General features: G+C 43.7%; 1 protein-coding gene and 1 pseudogene across 3 annotated transcripts; one reads left to right on the plus strand and one right to left on the minus strand.

Annotated features, from left to right (window-relative positions):
- Positions 1–24: 24 nt before the first annotated feature.
- PDCL (phosducin like) lies at positions 25–27,335 on the plus strand. Of its 3 annotated transcripts, none has more exons than XM_068248111.1 (4): positions 25–132; positions 17,568–17,727; positions 21,284–21,465; positions 24,558–27,334. In XM_068248111.1, exons 1-4 carry the CDS (start codon positions 127–129, stop codon positions 25,107–25,109), a joined length of 900 nt encoding a protein of 299 aa, XP_068104212.1. In that variant the 5' UTR covers positions 25–126; the 3' UTR covers positions 25,110–27,334. The 3 variants fall into 3 exon arrangements, with proteins under 3 accessions (XP_068104212.1, XP_068104213.1, XP_068104215.1); XM_068248112.1 differs by lacking the exon at positions 25–132 and adding an exon at positions 539–639; XM_068248114.1 differs by lacking the exon at positions 25–132 and adding an exon at positions 9,583–9,818 and having other exon boundaries at positions 24,558–27,335.
- Positions 2,259–2,390, minus strand: LOC137529175 (U2 spliceosomal RNA; annotated as a pseudogene).

The raw sequence follows: 27,335 nt of genomic DNA on the forward strand, positions 1-27,335 counted from the left end.
GTGCGGACTGCGCAGCCGCAGCCTCCTCCAGCAGCCATATTTGAGGGGGCAGAAGAGCCCGACCCGAATAAGCAGCGGGGACTTGGCGGAACTGCACGGAGGGCGTCCTCCGTGCCTTCAAAATTCATGCAGGTACAGACCTTTTTTTGTGATTAAGGCTCGTAAGTCCTTTAAGGTTCACTTTAAGATTCCCATTAAGGAGTACACGAACAGGATAAATGAATTACTTTATTTATAGACCGTGTGTTCTGAAGATTGTCAACACTGCATTACTGTTTTGTTCTCATTCGGTTCTTCCTCCAGCAGAGGGCTCTGAGCAGTACCACCAGTGTTAGTAACCTACTTTCCTTTGAAGACAAGACACACGAATACGTTATTACAGGGAAAAGCCGAGCATCGCAAACAATGACTGGTGCTTACGCCAGCACTTAGCCAATAGTAAGCCGGCTAATCCCTGTTGTCTTCTCTGAAGCCGGAAGTAGCCTGTAACCTATCAGCGATGCTGAGACTGTAATGGATAATGGAGGTGGCCAATCACTGTGCTGCTTGCAGCTAGTGGGCGGCTCTGTGTGAGGGCTGAGGCTGCGCCGTGTGTCTTGAAACAGAATAACGTGAGCGGACTGGCAGTGACTTTACAGCGTATGTATCTATCTATCTATCTATCTATCTATCTATCTATCTATCTATCTATCTATCTATCTATCTATCTAATGTACCGATCCTTCCCTCTGTCCCGCATGACTCCTGGGTGTACAGTGTGCACTTAGATAGTTGCATGAATAGCTTCACACACAACACACTGGCAGCAATGGCAGCTTCCCTTTCTCTGCCTCCCCTTCCCTTAGCTTACCTTGTCGAGCCCCCAGACACAGGTTGGTGGCCGGAATGACCAATCTTTGACCTGTCCACACAGTTGTAGCTTGCTAGGATTAAAGCAGCTAAAGTAAAAGTGGACCTGAACTCTTGCACAAGACAGAAAGAAAACAGAGACTTGCATCCTTAATGTATTTACAGTTTAGCCTGTGTAATTCCCCCTCATCTGTGACTAAACTCCACTGTAATATGATTTCTCAGCTGTGTCAGCTCAGGAATCTTATCTGCCATGGTGGAGCAGCTGATTTGTAAACACAGGATGTCTGCTTGATTGAAAGCAGGAAGTAGACATACTGCAGATTTATTGCAGTATTTGTATCCGCTGTAACAAAGAAATGTTGTTCTGTAAAGGTTATTATACTGTTGCGTATCTTTTAGTGCAGAGAGAAAGTTCTGAGTTCAGGTCCGCTTTAACATTTCTTCTGGCTAGTAATTCCTCCCCCTCCTCCTGCCCAGACTGAGCTCCCATGAGCCCTTGCTACTGCCAAGGCTCTCTGAAAAACTATGGGCAAGGCTTGTTTAGTTTATAGGGAATTAGAGTATTAAAACAAAAAAGTATTTGGCTTGAGGAATGCCCTATAAACAATAGGAAAGGAACACAATTATGCAATGAGTAAAAGTTCATCTCGGATCCACTTTAAGCACTAAGTATCTATCTCTCCCCCTTTCCTCACTTCAGGTATGCTTCAACTTTTTAATCATAATATCTAAATCTATTCTCCGTGTAACCTAATACTCCAAATCTAGGCTTAACCCACACATCAGCTACGTGTGTATTTGTACTTGTTGTTTTTTTTTTTTTTGTTTTTTTTTAGCTTGTCTTGGCTCCCGGTCAGCAAGGCTATTAGCCCCGTGCACGGAAAAAGCGTGAGTGCCCTAAAGCACCCCCACAAAACGTGCACGAGTAGCCACGGGCCCCACAATACAGCAGGGCCCTTCCGGTTGTTCCCCGAAGGGAACCTTCCCCCTTTGCCATCGGCTCAGGGGGTGGCATCCTCCAACACCCGAGGGGTTGAAGGATCCTGGAGTCCTCCGAGGAGGACCCCTACTGTGCCCAGTGGTTACCCAAAGGGCCTGGCCATGTGGCATCCCACATGGTCCGGGTGGCTCCCCCGAGAGGGAGCCGGGTGGGAACCGAAGTCCCCGGTGCCAGCAAGCTGGCCCCGACCTTGCGGCCGGAGTGATAAAAATTCCGCACTCTCCCTAGCCAAAAGGCCGGGGAGCTGCGTTAGTTGGCGATGCATATGGGCAGTACAGACCAAAGCACCCTACTTCCGCCTGAGATCTGCCACATCTCAGGTTTTTTCAGGTGCACCTGGAGCGCCACTTCCAGGGGCAGTACGCCTAAGCAAAGCCCTCAGCCATTCAGCCTCGACCATGGTATAGATCCATTCAATCAACCCCTGGGAATTACGACCAGGAAGGACACCCTGCCACAGTGCCATCCCTCCAGGTCCCCCAAAAAATTTCAAGAACAGATACTACACTTGATCTTAGCCAAAAGGCCGAGAAGCGATTGTGTATTTGTACTTGTATTGCTGGATGACCCGATTGTACAGAGTTTTGAACTTCTCATGTATCTGTGCTCCCCAATATGTTGTTTGTACAGTGCTATATAAATAAAAAACACACCTGTACAAGGCATGTCACCCTTGTGGGATTGGGGCACTTGATCCTTCGGGCGACATTGCAGGGCTGAGGCTGTGCAGAAGTGTCGCTAGCCTGTAGATCAGGGTCTCCAAACTTTTTCTGTCAAGGGCCGGGTCAACATACTTGAGACTGCTGGGGGAAGGAGTATTCATGAAATGATGTGGAAAATATTATATTGACCCTAGGCAGTATAAACTATTACCTGTTAACGGTGTTGCTTGTGAAGTTTCGTCAGTCAATTCCGCATCGAACATGCTATTTTTAATTTTAAATTTTTTTTACGGAAGACAGGCTTGTATTTTTGCGATTTCCACAAAAACGTGGAAAATCGCCATTTGAACTGTAAAAATTTTTTTTGATATTTTTGCTGCGAAAATTTACAAGAAGTGCAAAAAAAAAAACACAAACACATTTTCGCTGGAATTTTCACAAAATAAATTGAATATAATATTTTCGCAAAAATTCATGCGAAAAGAATATTGATATTTTCGCTCATCACTAGGGCATACTATCTGCTCTTGCTGTGTTGCAGGGCATACTATCTGCTCTTGCTGTGTTGCAGGGCATACTATCTGCTCTTGCTGTGTGGATGGGTGGTGCCAGCACTACTATTCTATATGCAGGCTGCCAATATTTAGGGCTCGTTCACACTAAGGGAGTTTTTGCCCTTTTTTCAAGTGCAGGCATTTTCAAAATCGCCCTAAAATGCTTGTGCAATGATTCCCTATGAGAGAGTTCACAGCTGAGCGGGTTGTTTCCAATCCGCTCAGCAAAGTGGTGCCTGTACCATTTGTGAGTCGATTTTGCCTCAGTGGTAGGTATAGTAAAAACGCAAATGCTCACAAAATGGCTTTGTGCAGCGTTTGCATTTTTAAGAATAAATACATTGTATTTATTCTTTTCCGGGTCAAAGAGTTCACTTCCTGACTTGCGTCAGGGAGTGAATTACGAAACCGCTCTGGAAAATCGCTTAGAAAGCGCTTTTACCGGAAACAGCGTGCGGTGGAGCATCCGGGAGGGTGAAACAAAGCGCACAACGAAGTTAAAGTGCTTGTGGTTTAGGTGCGAAAGAGGCCTTAAAGATGCAGTGGACCGCATCTATAAGTTATACATTTTGAGAAGGGGGCGCTGGTGAAAAAGCCTTAGGGGGCTGCATTCGGCCCGCGGGCCTTAGTTTGAGGACCACTGCTGTAGGTTAACTATGTTCTGTTGCTATGTGGGGGTCTGAGGAGTGGTGCAGGTGTTACATCCAGGGCTTTGGAGTCTGAGTAATTTTGGGTACCTGGATTTGAAGTCGGTAGTTTCATAAACTGAGGAGTTGGATGATTTTTGTACCCACTCCATAGCCCTGCAAGGGCTGAGGAGTCAGAGCAATTATGGGTATCTGGAGTTGGTGGTTTATAAGCTGAGCAGTTGGAGCCGGATGATTTTTGTACCAGCTCCGCAGCCCTGGACGATGCTCTCAACTGTCGCTCGGTGCAAACAGTGACGTTTTATTTTTTGTTCACCATTATTGCTTATCGTATTTATTTGGGATGGTGCTTGCTCCAAAATTTCCATTCCTGCCATCTAACCTAGATTCTTAATGTGTGGTACGGGTAGCCCAGGGGGAATACTTCTGGTGGATCCAGGGGGCTTGATATAGTTAATGAAATATAAGAAATGTTATTTTTTTGTTATTTTCTTTTTAGAATATGATCAGTCAAATAAAACGTATATAAACAACATTATCAAATTAGAATAGTGGCTAACTACACATACAGTAAAGTTTGTGTGTATATCTTAATATATATTTTCCCCACAATCCTTCAGGGCAAAGGTGAGACGTAGCTCCTCCCAGGAACAGGAACAGACAGCACTTCCCCTATAAAAAAGTCACATGGTTAGTCCACCCTCAGTGCTGTTTGTTCCTGCGTCCAGGCAGGTCGGCATCTCCCCTTTGGGTGAAGCCTGTGTGCTGGGCTGCAGGTGGATCTCTCTGGGTGGCTGAGACTGTGGTACTGAGGCAGTCTGGCCATGCGCCCCAGGCTGGAGCTTTCCTGGGGTTTGCCTACCTTTCTCTCCCGCTTCCAGGGAGAGCAAGAGTGGAAGGCGTGGGTTCCCCTTGGCGGCCTTGCGGCGGAGTGAGCAGGACGGAGGTAAGCCGGCGGCCATGTGCAGCGTGGAGCGCATTGCGGCCATTAGGACGCTTGGCCGCGTCCGGATGCGTACTTTCCGGCGGGTATGCCGAAAGTAACAATGTGTAGTGCCGGCTCATTACTCTCTCTGCAGCTTCCGGGCCGCCACTCATCCATTCGCGGCAGGCCAGGTATGTTTCAAGGGGAAGCTGCGCGGGCCTCTAGCACTGTTGCTCAGAGAGAGTTTGTCCTGCGCTGGATGTGTCAGCTGGAAGCATGTCAGACGCTGAGAGGATTGAGAGCAACCAGGCCGCCCAAAAGGTGAGATAATGGTTTCTCTTTCTGGGCTGATTGTGCTATATGTGTGAGCAGAGTTACATGCCTTGTTGTGTTGTTGTTTATGCCAATACTAAAGGTGGCCATACACTGGCCCGATTTGCGGCAGTTTCGACAGCAGATTCGATCACTGGGATCGAATCTGCTGCCAATCGTTCGCGCAACACGCACCCGCCGATCCGATTTCCTCCCGAAATCGGATCGGTCCGTCGATCGCGCCGTGCGGGAAATTACCCTCGATCGCCCGCGGGTAGGGAGCGCGTCGCTAGCGGCGGCCGATCCGATCAGGTATACATTACCTGAGGCTGGCTCCCGGGCATCCCGTCCGTCACTGCTCCCGTCATGGCGCCTCCGGCATCCTCGTATAACTTCCGCTGTCATGCCAGTGACAGCGGAAGTACAACTAGAGGGCGCTCTATTTGAACTTCCGCTGTCACTGGTGTGATAGCTTAAGTTCTATGCGGATGCCGGAGCCGGAGGTGCCACATGACGGGGACATCACGCCCGGGAGCCAGCCTCAGGTAATGTATACCGGCGGGGGGAGCGGCGGCAGCACCACCACAACAGATTGTGATCGGTTTCAGGCTTAAATCGATTCACAATCTGTTTGCAGGAAAGGCAGCCATACGATCCCTATCTGATCAGATTCGATCAGATAGGGATCTGTCAGCTGGTCGATCTAATGGCACATCGACCAGTGTATGGCTGCCTTAAGGCTTCTGCTAAATCTGCTGCTGCTGCAGATAAGCATAGGCATCCTCCTAATGATAAAACATGCCCTTTGTGCAATTTTTATGTTGCCCTATGCAAAAACTCTGTCAGTTGTGCATACAGAGGGTTGTAGGGGAGGAGCCGGGTCACTCTGTTTAGGATACATTGAATCCTTTAGAGAGGTGATTAATGCTTCATTGGAATCAATTAAGTCCTCATTATTGAATGCTAATCCATCCACTTCTCAGGTTGCTGTATCTGGAGTATCTGTGATTGAAGTTGATAGTTTCAGACACTAGAGAAATAGAATCTGAATCTGTTTCAAAGTTTAAATTCTGTATTGAGGATGTGGTAGCTGTTTTGTTTATTCATAATCAATTATACAAAGCTGAAGGATCCACTTAATTAAAAGGTGGATGTTTATTTGAAAAGGTCTTGGGAGGCTAGTGCGGCTATGTTTAGGCCGGCTTTTACCTCTACATGTGTGGCCACAACTTTGGAGCTGTGGATTAATCAGCTCAAAGCTAACATACTGGCTGGTGCACCTGTTTTGCAATTGTTTAATTCTATTGCTATTTTCATTTAAACTGCTGCATATTTATCAGATGCTTCTGCTGAAGCAATTAGCTTTACTGCCAGGTCCATTGCTCTGTTTCTATTAGAGCCTTGTGGCTTAAAATATGGCATGGTAATATCTCATCCAAAAACAGGCTGTGTGGTGTCCCTTTTTCAGGTGAATGGTTGTTTGGTCCAGAACTGGATTCAGCTTTGGAAAAAACATTGAATAAAAATAAAGTTTTGCTTAAGAAACAGAAGACTGTGGTAGCAATATTTTTCGTAAGCCAAGGAGTGATCAAAAGGATGCCTCTAAGGATCAAAGTAAAGGCAGGAGGTGGACTTTTGACAAGTCCAGGAAAGGGGGCTTTAAGTCTAAAGCTCTAGAGTCCCAGTCAGAATCCCAATGACTCGTGTCAGGCGGTGGGGGGAAGGCTAAGATACTTTCTCTTAGGTGGGCAAAAGTGTCAAAAAATCCATTTATTCGCCAGACAATAATGTTTGGTTTCCAAATTGTTTGCCCTTCCTCCACCATCAAGATTTGTGATCTCAAAGGCCCTAAGAGATCCCACTCTGGTTCCAGAGATTTTGAGCATATTGCAGAACATGCTAAGACAGAATTATTATTATTATTATTATTGATTTATAAAGCGCCAACATATTCCGTGGAGCTGTACAAGGTAATGGAATTCATCCTGTGCCTGATTCTGCACCTAACAAACCTGAGTCGGTTTATGAAAAATTTTCGGATGGAATCAGTAAGGGAGTTATTGTTTCCAGAGGCCTTTATGGCATCTCTGGATCTAAGAGATGCATATTGGCATATGCCGATTCACCAAAAATCACAAAAATTCTTAAGTTTTGCAGTGAGAATAAATGGGATGGTAGAACACTACCAGTTTGTTTGCCTCCTGTTTGGGATCACTTCTTCCCCCTAGAATGTTCACAAAAATTCTGGGAGAAGCATTAATTCCGTTAAGGGAACAATCGATTTTAATCATTCCGTATTTAGACGACTTGCTTATTCTAGGAAGTTCAGCAAAACAGCTGAAAATCCATTTGAATCTGGTATCGGAACATCTCCGATCCCTAGGTTGGATCATCAACCTGGAGAAGTCCTCTCTAATTCCAAGTCAGAGAACTCAGTTTCTTGGCATGCTAGTGGATTCAGTAAAACAGATGATTTTCCTTCCTCCCAAGAAGATTCTGAAGATAAGTTTGGCAGTGAAATCATTACAAGGGGAAGACAAAGTTTCCCTAAGAACGATTTTGTCGGTGTTTGGGTTAATGTCATCCACGATGGTGGCAGTTCCCTGGGCATTAGCGCATATCAGGAAGATACAGAGGTTCCTCCTAGAAAATTGGGACGGTCGTCCACAAACATTAGATTTCAAAGTCAAAATCCCTCAAACTGTGTGTCTCTGCAACGGTGGTTGGAGGAATCCTACCTTATGAAGGGCAGGCCTTGGAAGGGGCCTGTAGACAACGTAATAACTACGGATGCAAGCGCCTGGGGCTGAGGAGCTCATATAGCTCACAGAGCCTTTCAGGGGAAATGGACAAAATCAGTCTCAAAGGTTATCCAATTGAAAGGAATTAACAGTAGTAAGGCAGGCTTTATTTCAGGTGCAATCGATACTGTTGCAGTCCAATGTTCTGATCCAGTCGAACAACGTTACGGCAGTAGCGTTTATCAACAAACAGAGGCACGCGATTCCTGTTGTTGCAGGAGGAAGCGGAGGACATCTTGTCTTGGGCAGAAAAGAATGTGTCATCCTTGAGAGCTGTTCATCTCAAGGGAACACTCAATATACATGCAGACAAACTGAACAGAAGCAGGATTCTGTCATCAGAATGGTCTCTAAACAAGGAGGTGTTTTCGCAGACATCATAAAACGATGGGGAACACCGTCAATCGATCTGTTGGCAACAGAAGACAATACCCAGATTCAGACTTTTTTCTCTCTCAATCCAAGAGATCAAAGCAGGGGGGTGAATGCATTCATTCAAGAGTAGAACTTTCCACTTCTGTATGCATTTCCTCCTCTCAATTTGATTCCCGCGGTCATCAGCAAATGGAGAGGTTGTCAAGATTGGATGATTTTGATAGCACCTTGGTGACCGAGAAGGAGCTGGTTTTCAGCTCTCAGGTTAGCATCAGAAGACCCTTGGAGACTTCCTTGCAGGCCGGATCTACTGCTACAAGGGAACCTGTGGCATCCGCATCCAGGAAAATTGAATCTATTAGTCTGGATCTTAAATTAGCCTTACTCAAAAAGTTGGGAGTATCTGAGAAGGCAGCCTTTACATTTGTTACTAGCTGTAAGGAAGTTACTAGGAGGATCTATCTGAAATACTGGAAGACTTTCCATCTTTGGTTATCTGGCTCTAAGTTTGATAGCTTGTCAGTCCCAGCAGTCCTGGTTTCTCCAGGACGGTTGGGATAAAAATATTTGTGAGTACGCTTAAGGTGCAGATTGCTACCTTATCTGCTTTTTCAGGTATCCCCTTGTCTTCCTCTCCAATACTGAGATTTCGGAAGGCTCTATCTAGGAAACTGCCAGTTTACAAGCCATACGTTTCTCCTTGGGATTTATCGTTAGTATTAGAGGGGCTGTCCAAAGGTCCTTTTGAGCCGCTAGGGGACAGTTCTTTTAAATTTCTTACATTAAAGACGGTATTTTTAGTAGCCATCACTACAGCCAGAAGGGTTAGTGAGCTACAGGCCTTGTCTATGAAAAGTCCTTATTTTCAGGATAGGTTAGTATTACAGACGGATCCAAAGTCTTGTCCAAAAGTTATGTCTAGGTTTCACAGGTCGCAGGATATTATTTTGCCTACCTTCTGTGAATCCAAGTTGTGGAAAAGAGAGGATTTTTCACTCATTAGATGTTAGAAGATGTGTTCTGGAATACTTGAACAGAGCTGCAGATGTCTGGAAGGCCGATTCCTTATCTGTTTTATTTCAGGGAAAACTGTAGGTCAGATAGCTTCTAAGTCTACTATAGCTAACTGGATTAGGTTAGCTATTATAGACGCTTTCAGAGTTATGGGAAGTGAGGCTCCTGCCTCATTTGAAGCTCACTTTTCTAGAGCTAGGGCAGCTTCTTGGGCTAATAATGCAGGGGCTTCGCCTGAGCAAATATGTAAAGCAGCAACATGGTCAAGCTTTTCTACGTTCATCTGTCATTACAGAATTGATGCAATGTCTGCACACGACCAGGCGGTTGGTAGAAACGTTCTCCAAGCATTGGTCCCACCCTGAGGTTGTATTACTTGTTAATCGTCTCACCTTTGCCCTGAAGGATTGTGGGGAAAAAGCAGAGTTAGTACCTGCTAACGATGTTTTCAACAATCCTTCAGGGCAACGATCCCACCCGGGTGTTAATTGTCTGTGTCTGATAGTTGCACGGTTATGGGTTAGTGGAATGTTCACCTGTCGGGTACTTGGCTAAACGCACTGAGGGTGGACTAACCATGTGACTTTTTTATAGGGGAAGTGCTGTCTGTTCCTGTTCCTGGGAGGAGCTACGTCTCACCTTTGCCCTGAAGGATTGTTGAAAACATCGTTAGCAGGTACTAACTCTGCTTTTTAATACCTGTAGTAGCATGCAAAATACTCATCCTCCACTGAAATGAACACACTGCAATATGGTACAATGAAAGACATAAGCGATGCATGCAAAACTTTTTTTGTTTTTGATAGCGTTATCATTTGTGTCAGGTGTTTGTTTTTATAACTGAGGCAATGGCTATCATTCATAAAAGTGTTGTCGGTAACTAAAATCCGTGCGGGAAAACAACGCTGTCGGTATTTCAGCATTCTGGCTGGTCATTCATAAAAATGTTGCCTGTTGCGATAGGAGTGCGGAGATATCCCGCTGTAGGCTGGCGGTAGGCTGTCGGTAGGCATGCGGAAACAGGAGAAGCTGGCCGAGTCCCTCCATGCGGTGTTCTCTCTGCTGCTGCTTGGGAGGTCTGTCCCATTCACTTACATGTACTCCGCATGCCTATCGCTACATGCCGTTCCGGCAATCCCCGTCCGCATACCGCCTGCGTTAGTTTTTATGAATTGACATTTTGTTACATTTCCGCATAGAATCACAGCAGAATGCGGTGATTTATCGCTCTGCTCGGAAAAGTCAGCTTCGCATGCGGAAACAGCCTTTATGAATACACATTTTGCTCAGTGCTTGGTAAAGTCGGCTGTTTTTAGCATTTCCGCATGGGGGAATGCTTTATGAATGATAGCCAATATGAGAAGTTAGGGGAAAACGCCTCTTTTGAATGGGATGGATCACATCAGAGTGATGTGATATTTTTTTTTTTCTTCCCCAGATGCGGGTCCTGCAGTATTTCTGAGGCAATTCAGCCTCAATGTTAGGCACAGGTAGTCCCCGGTTTACGAACGCCCGACTTTCGAATGACCCGGCGATACGAACGCCCGCTGACCCGCTGTGATGACGTGATGCCGCCGGGGACTACCTCTTCTGCTACCGTTTTTAATGCATAGTATGCGCAGCGGAAGGTAGATAGAGGACATCTCACCTGTTCCATGGCGGTAGAAGGTCCCATCGTGCTGCCCGGAAGCTGCACAGCCCGTCCTCTCGCTCCGTTCACTGTTCCCCCGGCGGCTTTTTATGCGTCGCATAATGGCGCAATCAGGAAAAGTCCCCTAGTGGCGGCGCCTCCTAATGCTTCATTATGCGACGCATGAGAAGCCGGCGGGGGGTGTCAGCGAACGAAGAGAGAGGACGGGCCGCGCAGCTTCCGGGCAGCACGATGGGACCTTCTACCGCCGTGGAACAGGTGAGTTGTCCTGTCTACCTTCCGCTGCGCATACTCTGCATTAAAAACGGGGGCAATGGTGGCTGTCCCGACTTAAGGACAGATTCAGGTTAAGGACGGGCCGACAGTCCCTATCTTGTTTGTTAACATCGCTCTAAAAAGTGCTACAACAGAGTAATTTTCCAAGCATCCTCTTTTTTTTTTTTTTTTTTTTTTTTTACAAAAGCTGTACACTTGCAGCTCTATTGTACAAAAAATAAGAAATTGCTACACCAAAACACTCCAAAAATCAATAGGCACAACTAGAAAACTGCTAGGCACATGCCTAGAATTGCTTAGTAAAATCACTTCTAAAAACGCTGAGTGTTTGTGATTACGCTAGTGCTTTTTAGCCCTCAAACAGATTTTTCTCAAGTTCCATTTTCAAAATTTGACCACAATAATGAGAACATGCCTTGTAAAGTTCAGGCTTTTGCTGGCATGTTGATAAAAAGCTTTTCGTGTTTTTGTGCATGATGTGATGAAATGGTGCTGCCTCAAAACAAACCCCCCAACATCTGGAGCTATTCTCTGGTCTCCATGACAATACAGCCAGGATTTGCTCAAGTATGGCTGGATTCAGCATCTCTAGAAGGCTCTTAATCTCTTTTAATACATTTTTCTGCCATGTTATTACATAATTTCCATTGTAGCTGTAGAGATTTGAAGCTACGGAATCTCAAAAATCTCCATTCTGACTTTAATATCAGAAAGTGCATTAGTAATTTACTAAGGTATGGTAGCCACCTGGCTCTAACCGCCACGTAGAACCGCGTTCAATAAATCTGTCATGAAATCAAAGGATAATGTAAGCTAGATATGCAAAATTCCTCACTTATTTATTAGGATTGCTATTTATTTCAAGACCAGTGCTTAGTCATTAGGCTACAGAAAATTCTGATCTTTCCTCTCTCCACTTTAAAAGGACTTTTCATTTTTATATTAATGTCAATGTTAGAAAAAAAAATCTAGCCACTTTGTGCCCCACTCCCTATGACAATTGTCACCAGCTATGACAATCAGTATCAGGGGCCACACGGTGGTGTAGTAATTAGCACTCTCTCCTTACAGCACTAGGGCCCAAGTTTGAATCCCAGCCAGGCCACTATCTGCATGGAGTTTGTATGTTCTCCCCGTATCTATGTGGGTTACCTCTGGTCACTCCAGTTTCCTCCCACATCACAAAAACATACAGATAAGTTCATTGGAATCCCCCTAAATAGCCCCTAGACTATGATGCATACAATACATGATACATACATAGATATATGACTATGTTAGGGATTAGATTGTGAGCTCCTCTGAGGGACAATTTAAGTGACATGATGAGATAAATGTGTATATGTGGTACAAAACATAATAATAATAACCAGGCTGTTTTAGTTGTTTTATGTTGCTGCCTGAAAGAGTTAATTTCTAGGCATTATTATTTAGTATTTATATAGCGCCAACATCTTCCGCAGCGCTGTACAGAGTATATCGTCTTGTAACTAACTGTCCCTCGGAGGCGCTCACAATCTAATTCCCTACCATAGTCCTATGTCTATGTATGTATTGTGTTGTGTATGTGTTGCAGTCTAGGGCCAATTTAGGGGGAGCCAATTAACCTATCTGTATGTTTTTGGGATGTGGGAGGAAATGGGAGTGCCCGGAGGAAACACACGCAAACACGGGGAGAACATAAAAAGTCCTTGCAGATGTTGACCTGGCTGGGATTCGAACCAGGGACCCAGCGCTGCAAGGCAAGAGCGCTAACCACTGCGCCACCGTGCTGCCCAGGTATGAAAGTGACCGCTTCTGTCTTGTCGGTAGCTTGTCGGGAACATAGTAAATTTCACCGATAAGAAAATTAGAGCCATAAAGGTTTTCCTGGCAGAATACAACTTTTGAGGTCAAGTAACGATGATATACATTAACTATTTACCTTTTTTCTAACTCTGGGACACTTATTAGTCTGGTACTGAGCAAAGGCAATGAAAGATTCAATCTAGTTTGTAAATGTTTTAAATATGAAATAGAACCATGGGAAATCTAAAAAAGTAATTTCCAGGAGTAGGAACATAAATACAATTGTTTATTTTCACCTCATGCTCACTTTAAAGGGAATTTGAGATGGGTTAATTGGGTGTATTCATAGTTACCTGGGGCTTCCTCCAGCCCTATGAGGTGCGTAGATTCCTTTGTTTGCTGTCTTCCCTGGCTGCTCTGTTCACTTGATATGCCCCTCAGCAATCTGGACGACCGTGCTCTTCTGCACATGCACTGTCCGTACATATGCGCAACACCCCCCTCCCCTCCGTGTGTTCTGCGCCTGTTCAGTAGTTTTAGTAATGTCCTTTGAGGATTTCTCTAAAGTGTTTGATTTATCACTGTAGACATAATAGCTGGTAAGGCGACATTCTGTGTGACCTTATCTCCTTAGGATCACTGGCTGTGTTGGCAAAAAGGGCTGTGATCATTTAGTGACATTTTACTAATGATTGTTAGGCCTGGGGTCGACTAGAGCTGTTTCAGCAGCGTTTTGGAAATAGCGTTTCCAAAAGCGCTACGCCAGTAGAACCTTATGAGGATGACTCCACTCAAAATCACTAGCGCTTGCAATAAGCAATCGGGCTGCAGCATTTTTTGAGCGATTTTTCATTTTAGAGAATGCAGAGTTCAAAATCGCATTCCCTACAATTGCTGAGTTTAGTGCAAAATCTCTTTCAAAAATACTAAGCGTTTTGCCATTCATAGTGTGACCCAGCCCTTATACAGACATACTGACTCACTGATGAGCTTTTACTTCTGTACAATAGAGAAGGGGTACCCTGAACTACAGTACTGGTGGTCACCAAACTCGTCAAAGCTGACAACTCATGAATTGATGTTTCAGGTGACAATTTATTGTGTATAATCTACTTTAGGTTTGCTTTGTCATCATAAATAAATGTTTTCTTAGGGACTGAGGGCAGGAAATAGGAATAACTGGGATTCACACCTGAGGACTGCTGCATGGCAACACAAGTGTGTGAGGGAAATGTCAAGATTGTATATATTGCCTTGGGGAGAACTCAAAATAGTGTATCATGCAACATATTTCCTAGAGATGCGTGTCAGCTGAGGGTTTACCCAATGGAAACCTATGTACGTAGAGTAATTTTCCACTCTACCGATTCCATGATCGCTGGTGTTGTGTAGTTTTATATTTTGTGACTACATAGCCCTAGACATACTATAGAAAAGCTTAAAGGAACATGTTTCCTAGATAGAATATGCCAAGTGCTTTTAAACCATTTTATTTGTGGATTAGGAAAGGGTTTGAATTTTCACCAGGTTTTGTGGGTTTTTCTCCAGGTGCAATTCCAAAAATATATTGTAAATCACATTGGCTTGAGTCACAAAGGTTACTTATTTTTCACCTTAACTGTAAGGAGAGCTAATGCAGGAGAAAAACAAATAAGGAGAGATAATTCATGAGATAAATAGATAAGGAGAGCTTAACTATGATTTGTCAGTTAACCCCCTTGGCGTTCTGATTCCTTGCAGATTTTAGGGTCTAAAAGCCGTGCAATTTTTTTGCACCCTTTCAGACCCTAAAACCTGGAAAAAAATCATGCTGCCAGGGAGATCTACAGCAGCCCAGCAATCACTCACCTCCCTGGCTCCAGTGCTGCAGTTAAGCCTCCATCCTCCGGGTGGCGCTGCAACTCTAAAGTGAAATTGCCGGCTGTCATCATGGCAATCTCACCAGCAGGAAGCAGAGCCCCGGAGGAGAGGAAGAAGAATGCCAGCCGACGTTGGGATCCCCAGGAGGTATGTAGAAACGCTCCCGCTGCGCGCATTGCTCTGCAATCAGCCTCCGGCGGCTACCCAGAGCAGTGGTCGGGATCACCACTCTTAGCTGCGGTTTTCCGCCCCGACCCTAGCTCGGGATAACCGCCAAGGAGGTTAAGGAGTTATACAATGAATTAAGTCAGTTCAGAATAGCTAAACCATGAGTTAAGTCAGTTGAGAGCTAAATCATGGGTTTAGTCATTTAAGGAGAGATAAATTGTGAGTTAATAAGTAAGGTGAGATAATTTAACAGAAAAGCTTTGTGAATCGGGCCCTCTGTTTTTCCCAAATTATACTTGAAGTGTGGCAGGAATATTACACTCAATATAGCCTTTTTTTCACATTGTCATGTTGGTTCTTTCTAATTTAAAGAGGGATTGTCAGCCATGAAATCAAATTACCCACTGCTCTGTGTTTATTAAGTAGTCTACACCACGACCCTGCATTGCAAGCATTCCAGGGTAATTATGTGTTTGCAGTCATCCCTGACTCTTTCCTTGTACATTGCTGGAGAGAGGGGAGCTAAGGAAAGCCTTCTCATCTCCCCTTCTTCCCCTCCCATATTCCTACTCCTCGCTGGTTGGCTGAGGGCAGTTCAGAGGGAGATTGCGTAACACGAGGCTGAGAAGGGAAGTATAAAACAAATTTCCTAACCCCTCTGCATAAGCAGCTGAAATCCAATCTATGCTCTGCTCGCATTTGTTTACAAAGAAAACTAGGCATGATAGTGCAGTTCCTAGTTCAGAGCTCAGTGCGAAGGAGAGTGAGCAATGCATACACCATTCTAGGCAGGGTGTGTGGGTGTGTGTGTGTGTGTGTGTGTGGGTTGGGGGGGGGACACCTGTCGCAGTCAAAATTTTACTATTTGGACCATAGGATGCACGCACTTTTTCCCCCCACTTTTTGGAGAGACAAAAATGTCTTAGGGCCCGTTCAGACTACAAAATGCGGACCGCAACGCATGCGGACCGCAACGCGTACGAACGCACGCATGTCCGCGTTCGTATGCGTTGCGTGGCTGATCCCATCACTGAAAAGTGAATGGGACAGCCGCGCGTTTTTGTAAAATCTGCGTGCAGCATGCGTTCCCGGACCGCATAGGTCCGGAACGCATGCTGTGTGAACATCAGACATTGCACTCTATGCAATGTCTGATGTCGTGCGTTTTGGCCACCTGCACGCGTTTCCAAAACGCGGCTGGAAACGCGTGCAGTGTGAACGGTGCTTTATAATCCAAAAAGTACGGTACATCTCGGAGCTTGTTCATAGATATTATTATTATTATTATTATTATTTAGTATTTATATAGCGCCGACATATTACGCAGCGCTGTACAGTGTGTATATATATATATATATATATATATATATATATATATATATATATATATATATATATATATATATATATATATATATATCTCTTGTCACTAACTGTCCCTCAAAGGAGCTCACAATCTAATCCCTACCATTGCCATATGTCTTATGTAGTGTAAGTACTGTAGTCTAGGGCCAATTTTTTTAGCGGGAGCCAATTAACTTATTTGTATGTTTTTGGAATGTGGGAGGAAACCGGAGTGCCCGGAGGAAACTCACACAGACACGGAGAGAACATACAAACTCTTTGCAGATAGTGCCCTGGCCGGGGATTCGAACCAGGGACCCAGCGCTGCAAGGCGAGAGAGCTAACCAGGACACTCCCTCTCTGGTCCTCCAATCATCTTTGCCTAACTGCCCCGCTCATTTCCACTCCCATGCGCCCCTGCATTACTTCTTGAGAGCCATCCAGACCATATTGAACTCCTTACCACCACCCATCAGACTCGCCCCACTCTTTCAACATATTCAAAGGCCACCTCCTCAAGATGACCTACGATGCAGTAACTCTCTCTGCTGACTACTTAGGGATCTCTCACATCTGAGCTTGTTTTCTGCGGTTTTAACGCAAAGTCAATACTTCGCGTTAACCAAGGTCCATAGACTTTCATTTTACCTTTCACATCCGACGCTGTGTTTTGGTGCATTGCGGTTCGACACACCCGGTATCTTATCACCAGGAGCCAGCGTTTTCCTGTCGGGTGAATTGATAACTACTACCACCGCTGATTGCATCGCACCGCAACATCCCAACGACACGCCGCAGGCCATAACACATGCAGGAGAACGGCTCCTGCATGCGTTGTCAGATGTGATTCTCTTCTGCTCGTTTTTCTTATCTTTTCCATTCACTTCTATCAGAAAACGAGCGGCCAAAGAATCGAAAGGGAGATCAGACATGTCGGAAATGATCTATCGAACCATCTAATCAACTACAAAATGAACCGTGTATTCCCAGCATTAGATTGTAAATAGACATTCATGAAGATAGAGATAACATCATAGTGTCAAGTAGGTACAAAACTATCATCCAGAATGCTCAAAATAGCCACAATAGGGTAAATGGATCTGGCTCAGATGTAAGTAATCCTGTATGTATAAGCTAGTAGTAAAATCACAGATGGTGATATTCGTGGCCGCAGTAGTCAGGATAGCCGGGTAGGTTTTATTGATACTTGGACTCTCACTGGCCTACAAACCCTACATTTTTTGTTTGGTCTCTCTTTGTCATGGTAGGTTAGTAATTATAGCTTCCTATGCAAAATTCATCATTGCATGATTAACTATTTTTGTTAAATGTATTTAGGAAAGGATGACTACTCTGGATGACAAGCTGTTGGGAGAAAAGTGTCAATACTACTACAGCAGCAGTAGTGATGATGAGGACAGTGATCAGGATCGCAGAATACAGCAAGGCACAGGGGGAGAATCTGAGCAGAGCAAAGATGAAGGAGCCATGAACACAGGTAATTCCTGCAATATCACTTTTTATCTGAATTTGGTTTTGTCCTGAGCAAAGTTTTAGTTTTTTTCTTCTGAGTGATTTCTGATTGTGCTATGTTGCAAATGTAAGCTGTACAGTATAAAAGCTAGATATGTGTGTATTATACTATAAAGTACAGATCATTGTTAGGTGTGAAAGTGACTGTAGGCATAGATCAGTATGTAATACACAGTTGTGCAGTAATTATGTTCCTGTTTTGTGTGACTAGACTGGCAAGTTAGTATTTGTTTAGCTTTGGCTTTTTGTTATTACAGTATAGCCAATGCTGAGCATCGTAGACCGTAACAAAGAAATGGCCAATTTTGTAGGGATTTGAGTATGCTGATCATACGTTAGAGTAGTGGTGAGCATGAGACTTCAGGGACCTCACTTTTCCCCTCTACCACTCGCTAATTTTTTTTCCTGGCCAAACAAACTTCATTTTGGAAATATGGGAGAAATGGTACATGTTCCATCAAAAATAAATTACTTCTTGATTGTAGCATTTCAGATGTCTTAACATGATAAAAAATATAACTATATGGTTACAGTACAATGTTAACAACAGGGCTGTGGAGTCGGAGCAATTTCTGGGTACCTGGAGTCGGTGGTTTCATAAACTGAGGAGTCTTGAGTTGGATAATTTTTGTACCAACTCCACAGCCCTGGTTAACAATTTGTACACTATCACAACTTAGCTCTGTAGTCAGAAGAATAAATCATTCACATCTGCTGGAACTCAGGCATAAAAACTAAGGAGAAGACCACTTATACTTACATCTTTCCATCTTTGCATATGTTGCAAAAAGTCTGACAAGGTTATGTATACATTTTAGGCCCTTTAGTTCTCTACACATATAGCCTATTGTTGCTTGATAGTTTGTTTTTTTAGAATCCCCAAAATGTTGTCAGATTTGATATAACCACCTTGGTGGGCATGTTCAAGTTTTTATGTGATAGAGACAGATCGACTGATCTGATTCAGTCCTGTGGAGTGGGAGACGGCCATTTCATTGCAATGACCTTACTGGCACTGAAAAGTGCCTCAAGCATTAGCATTTTAGTGCAGTTCAACATTGGAGATTCACCTACAATACCCAGTAGACAAGCCTGGTGGTCAGTGATAACAGGGCATCCCATTATGACATAAATTGCATCCAATGTTCTTGAATGACTTGGTAGTCTTGTATAATGTGAAAAAAGGAAGGAGTGTGTGTAGAGCACCTTGAGCATGCAGGACCACTGGTACTTGAAAACTTGGCATGTTGTCCAGAAGTCATGTATTCGGAGTTTATTATGTAGATTTGCGCAAGCCTGTCACTGATGCATAGGAAAACCAGCTAAGAGGTGTTAGTGGCCATTTCCCACCCCTCCTGATCGATGAAGGGGATATTAAAGAGCCATTTAAGGTCAGTCTTCTCCCCATTACAGACAGCAGTGGGCTTGTGCTAAGATTTCATATAAACTACTGATACCTACCGCGATTCCTATGTTAAAAAGCAAACCGTAGCGATTGTAAAATCGCTAGCGGTTTGCGACTTTACGATTCGGCCAGCGCAAACGCCCATAGTGTCTCTAACCGCACCTCCCTGAAAGAAAGAGACAATTGGAGGTACAGTAGTTTGTATGCTCAGTAGAGGGAGCTGTGCAAAGGGTGTATCACACTTGAAGGTATCATGAGATAGGAGACAGAGAATGTTTGTTTTAATTTCACAAAGGTAGAGAGAAGTGGATTCTCAGAGAATTGGCTTATACATCAGTCCCCATGACCTTTCCAAAAACCTGCTGAATCCAATTCGGCAAGTTCCCTGAAGCTGCGGTTAGTCCATCAAGGGGGTATATTAGTCGCTTTTATCTTTCATACATGTCTTTCATGCTATTACCCAAATCCGTTTAACCTGTATTGTTGAAGCTCGATCCCTCGCAAATGTGCTGCCCATCAGCCCCGGAAACAAATTTTTGACTGTTGGCCATGGAGTAGCCCATAGCTCAGCATCCATGAATTAGGAGGCTCTTGGGTAGCTATATTGTATAGGCAATATTACTATTTTATACTGTTAAAAAGACTTCTCTGCTGAAGAGCTGTACCAGGGGTCCTTCAGTAAATTATTTGGGCTTATTACCCTTGTCTTTCACAGAGAAGCTGTCTATGCACACATTGGATCTGTATTGTCTATTTTCTTGGACCTCTACTTTTCAGCAGGGCTGTGGAGTCGGTACAAAAAATCCGACTCCTCCGTTTATGAATCCTCTGACTTCAGGTACCCAAAATTGCTCAGACTCCTTAGTCTAATACTTACCAGGGCTGTGGAATTGGTACAAAAATCATCTGACTCATCAGTTTATGAAAAAACCGACTCCAACTCTGAATCCTTGTACCCAAAATTGCTCTGACTCCACAGCCCTGCTCATCAGTGCAGGCTATTAACAGTAGCTTTGACTTTCCTAACATCGCCATGATGGGACTAAGGAGTCCACTATAGTACTGATTCTAGCCTCTGCCTCTAAAGTCTCGTACACACAATAGACTGTTGTTGGCTGAGGTGGCTCTGTCTCACCCAAGAATCTAGCATGTGTACCTGTGCCCCTTGAGGTGGCTTAATAATCTGGTATGCTGATCTTTAAGCAACAATTGCCATTGGAGTCCATTGTTCTCCACTTTGCCCCTCCTGCTGCAAGCCCCTCTTACTTGCGCTGTGCCTGGTTCTTCCTCCCTTGTCCATAGCAACAGACTCCTCGCTCTACTATAGTAGAATAAGGCCTCTTTACAGCGCTGGGCTTCCAAACCCTTACCCAGGGGATCAAGTGATGCCTACATTGACAAGTATTGTGAATGTATACACAACTTAATACTTTCCAATCGTGTGTCAAACTATATCACACATTGGCACTTTCCAGTTCAGTACCAATGTTGGACATAGTCAGACACAGGAAAACATGGCATCAGGCCTTTTAGACCAAAGTGTCCCACTAAGTCTGACACTGTAATCACCACTGGCCCCATGCTCCACCATGTAATTTAAGTATTATGTGTCCGCATTTGGACTCGTCGCTAGGGGTGCAGTTGTCCGATCTAGTCAGGCATGGTATTGGGCCATGTGGACCCCCCTCCAGATTTTCAGACAAATGCAAAGCTAGAGAGGAAAAAATGTACACATAACCATTTTTAAATTACTGCTTCATTTATTTAAGGAACAAAGTTGTATTTGAGGCTTTGCACTGCTGAGTAGCCATTTTCTCATTCCTCTGAATTATTAAAAACATTGCGATACCTTGACATTTATATTTGCATTATACAGATCACATCCGTATGCATATCTCAAGAAAAGAAAAAAAAATCAAAACGCTATATGTTCCCTACAAGCAGTTTGTGAAGCTTTTTTTTTTTTCTTCTGAAATAGGCAATAGGCAGCTAGCTATGGAAATATTTGTAATGAGTCAGCTATACAGCACATAAAACAGCAATGATGCAAATGCTGCAATGCAATTTCCTCGCATTTTCTGCTTACTAAGTGGGTTTCTTACGTGTGATTATTTAGGTCCAAAAGGTGTCATTAATGACTGGCGGCGGTATAAACAGATGGAGACTGAGCAGAGCGAGGAACAGCGGAGGGAAATGGAACAGCTAATTAAGAAGCTTTCAATGACTTGTAAATCTCATCTCGATGAAGAGAAGGATAAACAGAAACAAAAGGAACTTGAAGAGAAACTGCATGGGAAGGTAAAATCAAATAAAGCTTTATGGGATGATCGCAATTTTTGCTACTTGTGTGGTTAATTAAAAAGATATTTTGCCTCATTGTGTTTTTAGGAAAATAGAGAGTTTGAGTGTTAGTAATATAGCAGTATTAGCTATTATGAAGCAAAGTGGTGATAAGTCCATCACACTCTTACCTGGTATTATCAAAACTCATCTAAACCCAACACTGAACAAGGTAAATTCTCAAAGCAATCATGATGATTAGTATCTATGATAAGTTCTGCCTTTTGGATAATGGAATTGACAGGATCAAAAGTCCATTATGAAGCTGCGTTTGCTTTTTTGGTGCATCGATTCATACATATACCATAGAGTTTCAGTTTTCTGTGAGCCGGCTGTTGTACATTTGCTGACCACCTACTGCCTGTGAAGTGCAAGTCTGCAACCTCAAGTAGAGATTATAGTGAGAGACATGAGTTCTTGCTGGTCACGCATGCATAAAGTTGGATTTGGTTAAAGTAGGAGATGAACTGTGATGTCAGGGAAGTTACTTCCACCATGTGCAAGAGCATGCATACTGCCAATTTTCCATACATTTTTCACCATTCTCATGCCTTTTGTGTGACTACCCCTTATTTCCTTAACCTTCAGAGAGGACAGCATGAGAGCTACAGGGGATTTTTGAAATCACATTTGGCCCATGAAACGTTTTCTGTCCAAAACTTTACCTCTAGACATTGTTTATATTCATTTATCTGACTTAATGCTCTCAAAAGCTGCCCAGTTCAAATCTAGGTTTAGTCCAGCTTAAAGGGACACTTAAGCTAGTAAAAAAACCTACCAGCCCCCTGCAGCTGTCCTGTGCCCTCGCAGCCACTCACTAATCCTCTGGTCCCCCGCTGCTAGCTAGTTTCGTTTTTGCCGACAGGACTGGCCACGCGTAGCTTCCTCCGCATTCCCGACTGCAGTTAGCGCTATTGCGGGCCTCAACACGTACAAAAATACGCGTTGCCGCATATCTATGTGTTGATAATGCGGCAACACTTATTTTTGTACGCGTTACGTCCCGCAATAGCGCTAATTGCAGTCGGGAATGCAGAGGAAACTACGCGTGGCCAGGCCTGTCGGCAAAAACGAAACTAGCCGGCAGTGGGGGACCAGAGGATTAGTGAGTGGCTGCAAGGGCACAGGACAGCTGCAGGGGGCTGGTAGAAGCCCCAGGTGAGTAAAACTCATTTTTTTTCTGGCTTAAGTGTCCCTTTAAAGTAAAGTCTCCGTAAAAATAGAAAATAATGTTAAAAAGTATACCTAGTATTACCTAGAATAATATATAAGGTCTCCACACACCTCCAGGCTTCATAACGAGTCCCACCTTGCTTCCGTTTGCTGCTGTAGCCCCCATTTGGAACCCTGGTGGGATGTACAGATGTCCATCTGTGTGCCTTCTCTGTACATGCTCCCGCTTGGCTCTGTGCAACAGTCGTCACCGGAAGCATTTTGGGCATGCTCAATTAGGATTGTTTTCCAACTGCAGCGCCTCAGGACCCTCTCAGCCACAGCCACTGTGCAAAGCCATGCGGGAGCGTGATCCACAAGGGTGTGCAGAGTGGAAAGCGCATGCTCCAGGCTCTGGTGCGAGTTTTCGGTCTATCCTGCCTAATCTGCTAGCTACAATCTTTTTTGAATAAGAGCTGGTTTACATGGGCGATTGCAGGACATTTACCACCAGGCGTGGCGCTCCTTAAAGTGCTGCCCATTCAAGTTGAATGGGCAGCACTTGTACTGTTGTTGATCAACGCTTCCTGTCATTTACGCGAACGCCGCATTGTGAGCCAGATTTTTTTATATTTTATTTTTCTGTCATTTCAGCCGACTCTGGAAGACACATGCTGCTTCCAGGGTAGCTTACCTCCCTGTCCCCATGGCGGGTGAAAAAACCTAAAGCTGTCATATGATTTTCTGTACACTTGCTTTCATGGTGACCCAGAACCACCTGAAAGGTATAAAGGGCTTAAAGAGACAAAAAGCACTTTATTAAAAAGCAATGCTAAATGTAATTTTGCCTTATTAAAACAGAATGTACAGGTAGTCCCCGGTTAACGATCGAGATAGGGACTGTAGGTTCGTTCTTAACCCGAATCTGTTCTTAAGTCGGAACATTGTGCCATCTCTGTCCCCTGTACCTCCTCTGTGCCTCTAGTGTCTCCCTCTCTGTCACCTCTGCCCTTTGTACCTGTTAATACAAGTTTAAAAGCCATTTTTTCTTAGATTTTTTTTTTTAAATCGATTTTCTCAAAAACAATTTTTTTAAGAGAATCCATGCCGTTCGTATCGGCGGGGCGTTCATAAGTCGAAGACCAGCTTCCTTTGGGCCAGAGGTATCGGTCCATCTACACCAGGACCACTAGACACAGAAACAGCTTCTTCCCCTCAGCTGTAAACTTACCAAACTCTCTCCACGCGCTCCCCACCACAGTGTGATCATGGTTTGCCGTCACACATATCCATAGCAGCGCCAAGCCCAGTGAATAACTTGTGTGGTGTAACTATACTAAAATTGAGTGTTGTTTTTGCTTGTATGTTTTCTCTGTATGAAATGTCTGATATAGTGTTGATCCTTTCTGATGTATTCTGTGTACCCTATCCTACCTGTATCCTGTACGTGTCAAGATCAATTCCGGGCACGACCCAGTCGTGCTTGGCGAAAATAAAGATTCTGATATTTGCGATTATTCAGCTGTAAGTAAGCAACTGTGGTTTCCCATGATGCATCACTCCCAAATATGCATATAATCTCTATGCCCTTTAAAAGCAATGGTATAAAATGATGATTTGCATATTTGGAAGTGATGCATCATGGGAAACCACAGTTGATTGCTTACTTACAGCTGAATTGTCAGAAAGACCTTTTTGTTTTAAGAAGGCAAAATTAAATTCAGTGTAACAACGTATTCTAACCAGAACATCAGCATTACAGCCAGACAGCTGTTTTTCTTATACCAGCCTTGGTGTTTCTTAAAAGACCTATATTTTTCCAGTATACAGATACCAAATACAGCACTCATTATCACCATTATCATCATTTGTGGGTAAATGTACCATTGTTTTTCTAGATGACCATGCAGGAGTACAATATGCTGAATGAGGAAGAGGATGAAGAGTTTCTACAACAGTACAGAAAGCAGAGGATAGAGGAGATGAAGAAACAGCTGATCCACTCCCAGCTTTTCAAACAGGTGTTTGACATAAACAGTGGAGAGGAGTTCCTGGATACGGTAGATAAGGAACAGAAAAACATCCTTGTGATCATTCTGATTTATGAGGACGATATTCCCGGAGCTGAAGCAGCAAATGGCAGCATCATCTGCCTCGCAGCAGAATATACGGGAGTCAAGTTCTGCAGAGTAAAAAGTTCCCTGTTAGGAACAAGCGCTAAGTTCACCAAAAATGCCCTTCCAGCTCTGCTCGTGTACAAATCAGGAGAGCTGATTGGTAATTTTGTGCGGATAACAGATCAGCTCGGGGATGATTTCTTTGCCGTTGAATTGGAAGCATTTCTGCATGAGTGCAGCTTGTTACCAGAAAAGGACTTAGTGCGCACTTCAATTTGTAATCCTTCTGTGCAGTGCTATGACAGCGATGACAGTGACCTAGATATAGATTGAGCGATGGTGAATTAGTGATATTCTATGATTTGTATATAGATTCAACCTTGTTTACATGTTATTTAATATACAGAATCTCACAAAAGTGAGTACACCTCTCACATTTTTGTAAATATTTTGTATCTTTTCATAGGACAACACCAAAGATATGACACTTAATACTGTATGAAAGTAGTGAGTGTACAGATTGTATAACATTGTAAATTTGCTGTCTGATCAAAATAACTCAGTACACAGCTGATAATGTCTAAACTGCTGGCAACAAAAGTGAGTATACCTCTAGGTGAAGAAAGTCAAAATTGTGCCCAAAGTGTCAATGTTTTGTGTGCTGTCATTATTTTCTAGCACTTCCTTAACTCTCTTGGTCATAGAGTTCACTTGAACTTCACAGGTTGCCACTGGAATCCTCTTCCACTCCTCCTTGACAAAGCTGGTAGATGTTAGAGATATTGAACTCCTTCATCTTCCATTTCAGGATGCCCTACATATGCTCAATAGTGTTTTGGTCTGGAGGCATGCTTAGCCCGAGTCAAGCAAAAACAGCACTGGAAATTTAGGTGCACCATACGCTGCCGTTGGCTGTAATGTGAATTACGGCTATAGCTGCTCTCAGTCAGTAATTTGGGGGCCGTCAAAAGACGGAGTCCAAATTACGATAAAAACAGCATAATTCAGCCACTAGCAGGATGAGCCATTTTTCAGCTTCACCCGGGGCCCAAATTTCCCGGCGCCTTAATTACCTGTACACGCTTAGCCAGTTTAACGCCTCTATCAGTTTCTTTATCAATGCAGTGGTCTTCTTGCAGGTGGGTTTGGGGTTGTTATCATGTTGGAATACTGCCCTGCTCTGCTTCAGTATGCCAGAGTACATATTATCAGTCAAGGTTCCTTCAATGAATTGTAGCACCCCCAGTTCCAGCAGCACTCATGCAGCCCCAAATCATGACACTGTTTGCAGGCTTTCTTGTGCATTATCTTTAGAAGAAGCTTCCTTCTGGGACAAATTTGATGTGTGCGGCATATAGTTTGAGTCAATCGATGCCAAGCCCTATCAGGACCTAGAACTGTGAGATACTCCTATTGTTTAATGCCCGAAGAAGCGGGTTTCCATGCCCGTGAAACGCGTCGCAGTGTTTATTGGAGTATGTGAATAAATTGTCGTTGACTTTAACTGACAGCATCGTGTCCATTTTGGGTTGGTTGGTCCACCACCACCACCTAGATATTTTAAGCTTTTTAGTATCTTTTATCCTACTGGCGCCTCTGTACATCGATTGATCCAGTGAACCACCCTTGGTGGAAGGGTGATATACCCTCCTTTTTCTTCTATCACAGAGAGCGACATCTTAATCCTGAGTGGGGACAGGTTTATACTCCCCACCTGCCTATACAGTGGTTGCCTCAGCGGTAACCCGTGTTTGTAAGTATAATACTTACCTATCATTTCAATCCATCTGGGCTAATACCTACTACACTATATCGGGCTCTCGGTTTGTCTGTTTATATCGCATATAGTTTGAGGGCTGACCCAAACCCCCACCCCTTCAACCTTTGCAGCAGTGCTGCCAGTCCTCATACGTCTATTTGCAAAAGACAACCTCTGGAGATGAAACTGTAAATGTGAACTCAACTACTTCAGGACTGTTCTGAAAGGAACATGTCCTGTAAGACATCTCTGTAGTCTGGTCCACTTTTCTGCAGCTCAGTTTCAGGGTGTTGGTAATCTTCTAATAACCTTGGCCATCTTTATGTAGAGCAACCTTTATTTTTTTCTCTCAGAGAGTTCCCTGCCATGATGTGCCATGTTGAGCTTCCAGTGACCAGTATGAGAGTGATAACATGAAATTTAACACCTCTGCTCCCCATTCACACCTGAGACTTTGCAACATTAACTGGGAGCATAATTCCAGGGATGGAAAATGTCTAATTTGGCAGAATCTTGGCATTCTTCACTTAGGGATGTACTCACATTTGTTGCCAGCAGTTTAGACACTAATGGTTGTGTGTTATTTTGATAGAACAGCAAATTTACACCGTTACAAAAGCTTTACACTGACCACTTTACATTGTACCAAATATTCATATCTTCAGCATTGTGTCTTTAAAAGATATAATAAAATATCTACAAAAAATGTGAACGGTGTACTTAGTTTTGTGAGATTTTGTATAATAGTTAATAGTTATTTGATAAAATAAAAATAAGTAAAATAAAAAATGTAACCTGTT

This window comes from Hyperolius riggenbachi, chromosome 8 (genome assembly GCF_040937935.1).
Source record: "Hyperolius riggenbachi isolate aHypRig1 chromosome 8, aHypRig1.pri, whole genome shotgun sequence".
In the NCBI taxonomy this organism is placed as follows: Eukaryota; Metazoa; Chordata; class Amphibia; order Anura; family Hyperoliidae; genus Hyperolius; species Hyperolius riggenbachi.

What these genes read in the sequence shown, in the direction of transcription:
- PDCL (XM_068248111.1), top strand. An exon ending in TGAAGGAGCCATGAACACAG is followed by an intron (nt 17,728 to 21,283) that starts GTAATTCCTGCA and finishes GTGATTATTTAG; the next exon opens with GTCCAAAAGGTGTCATTAAT. An exon ending in AAGAGAAACTGCATGGGAAG is followed by an intron (nt 21,466 to 24,557) that starts GTAAAATCAAAT and finishes TTGTTTTTCTAG; the next exon opens with ATGACCATGCAGGAGTACAA.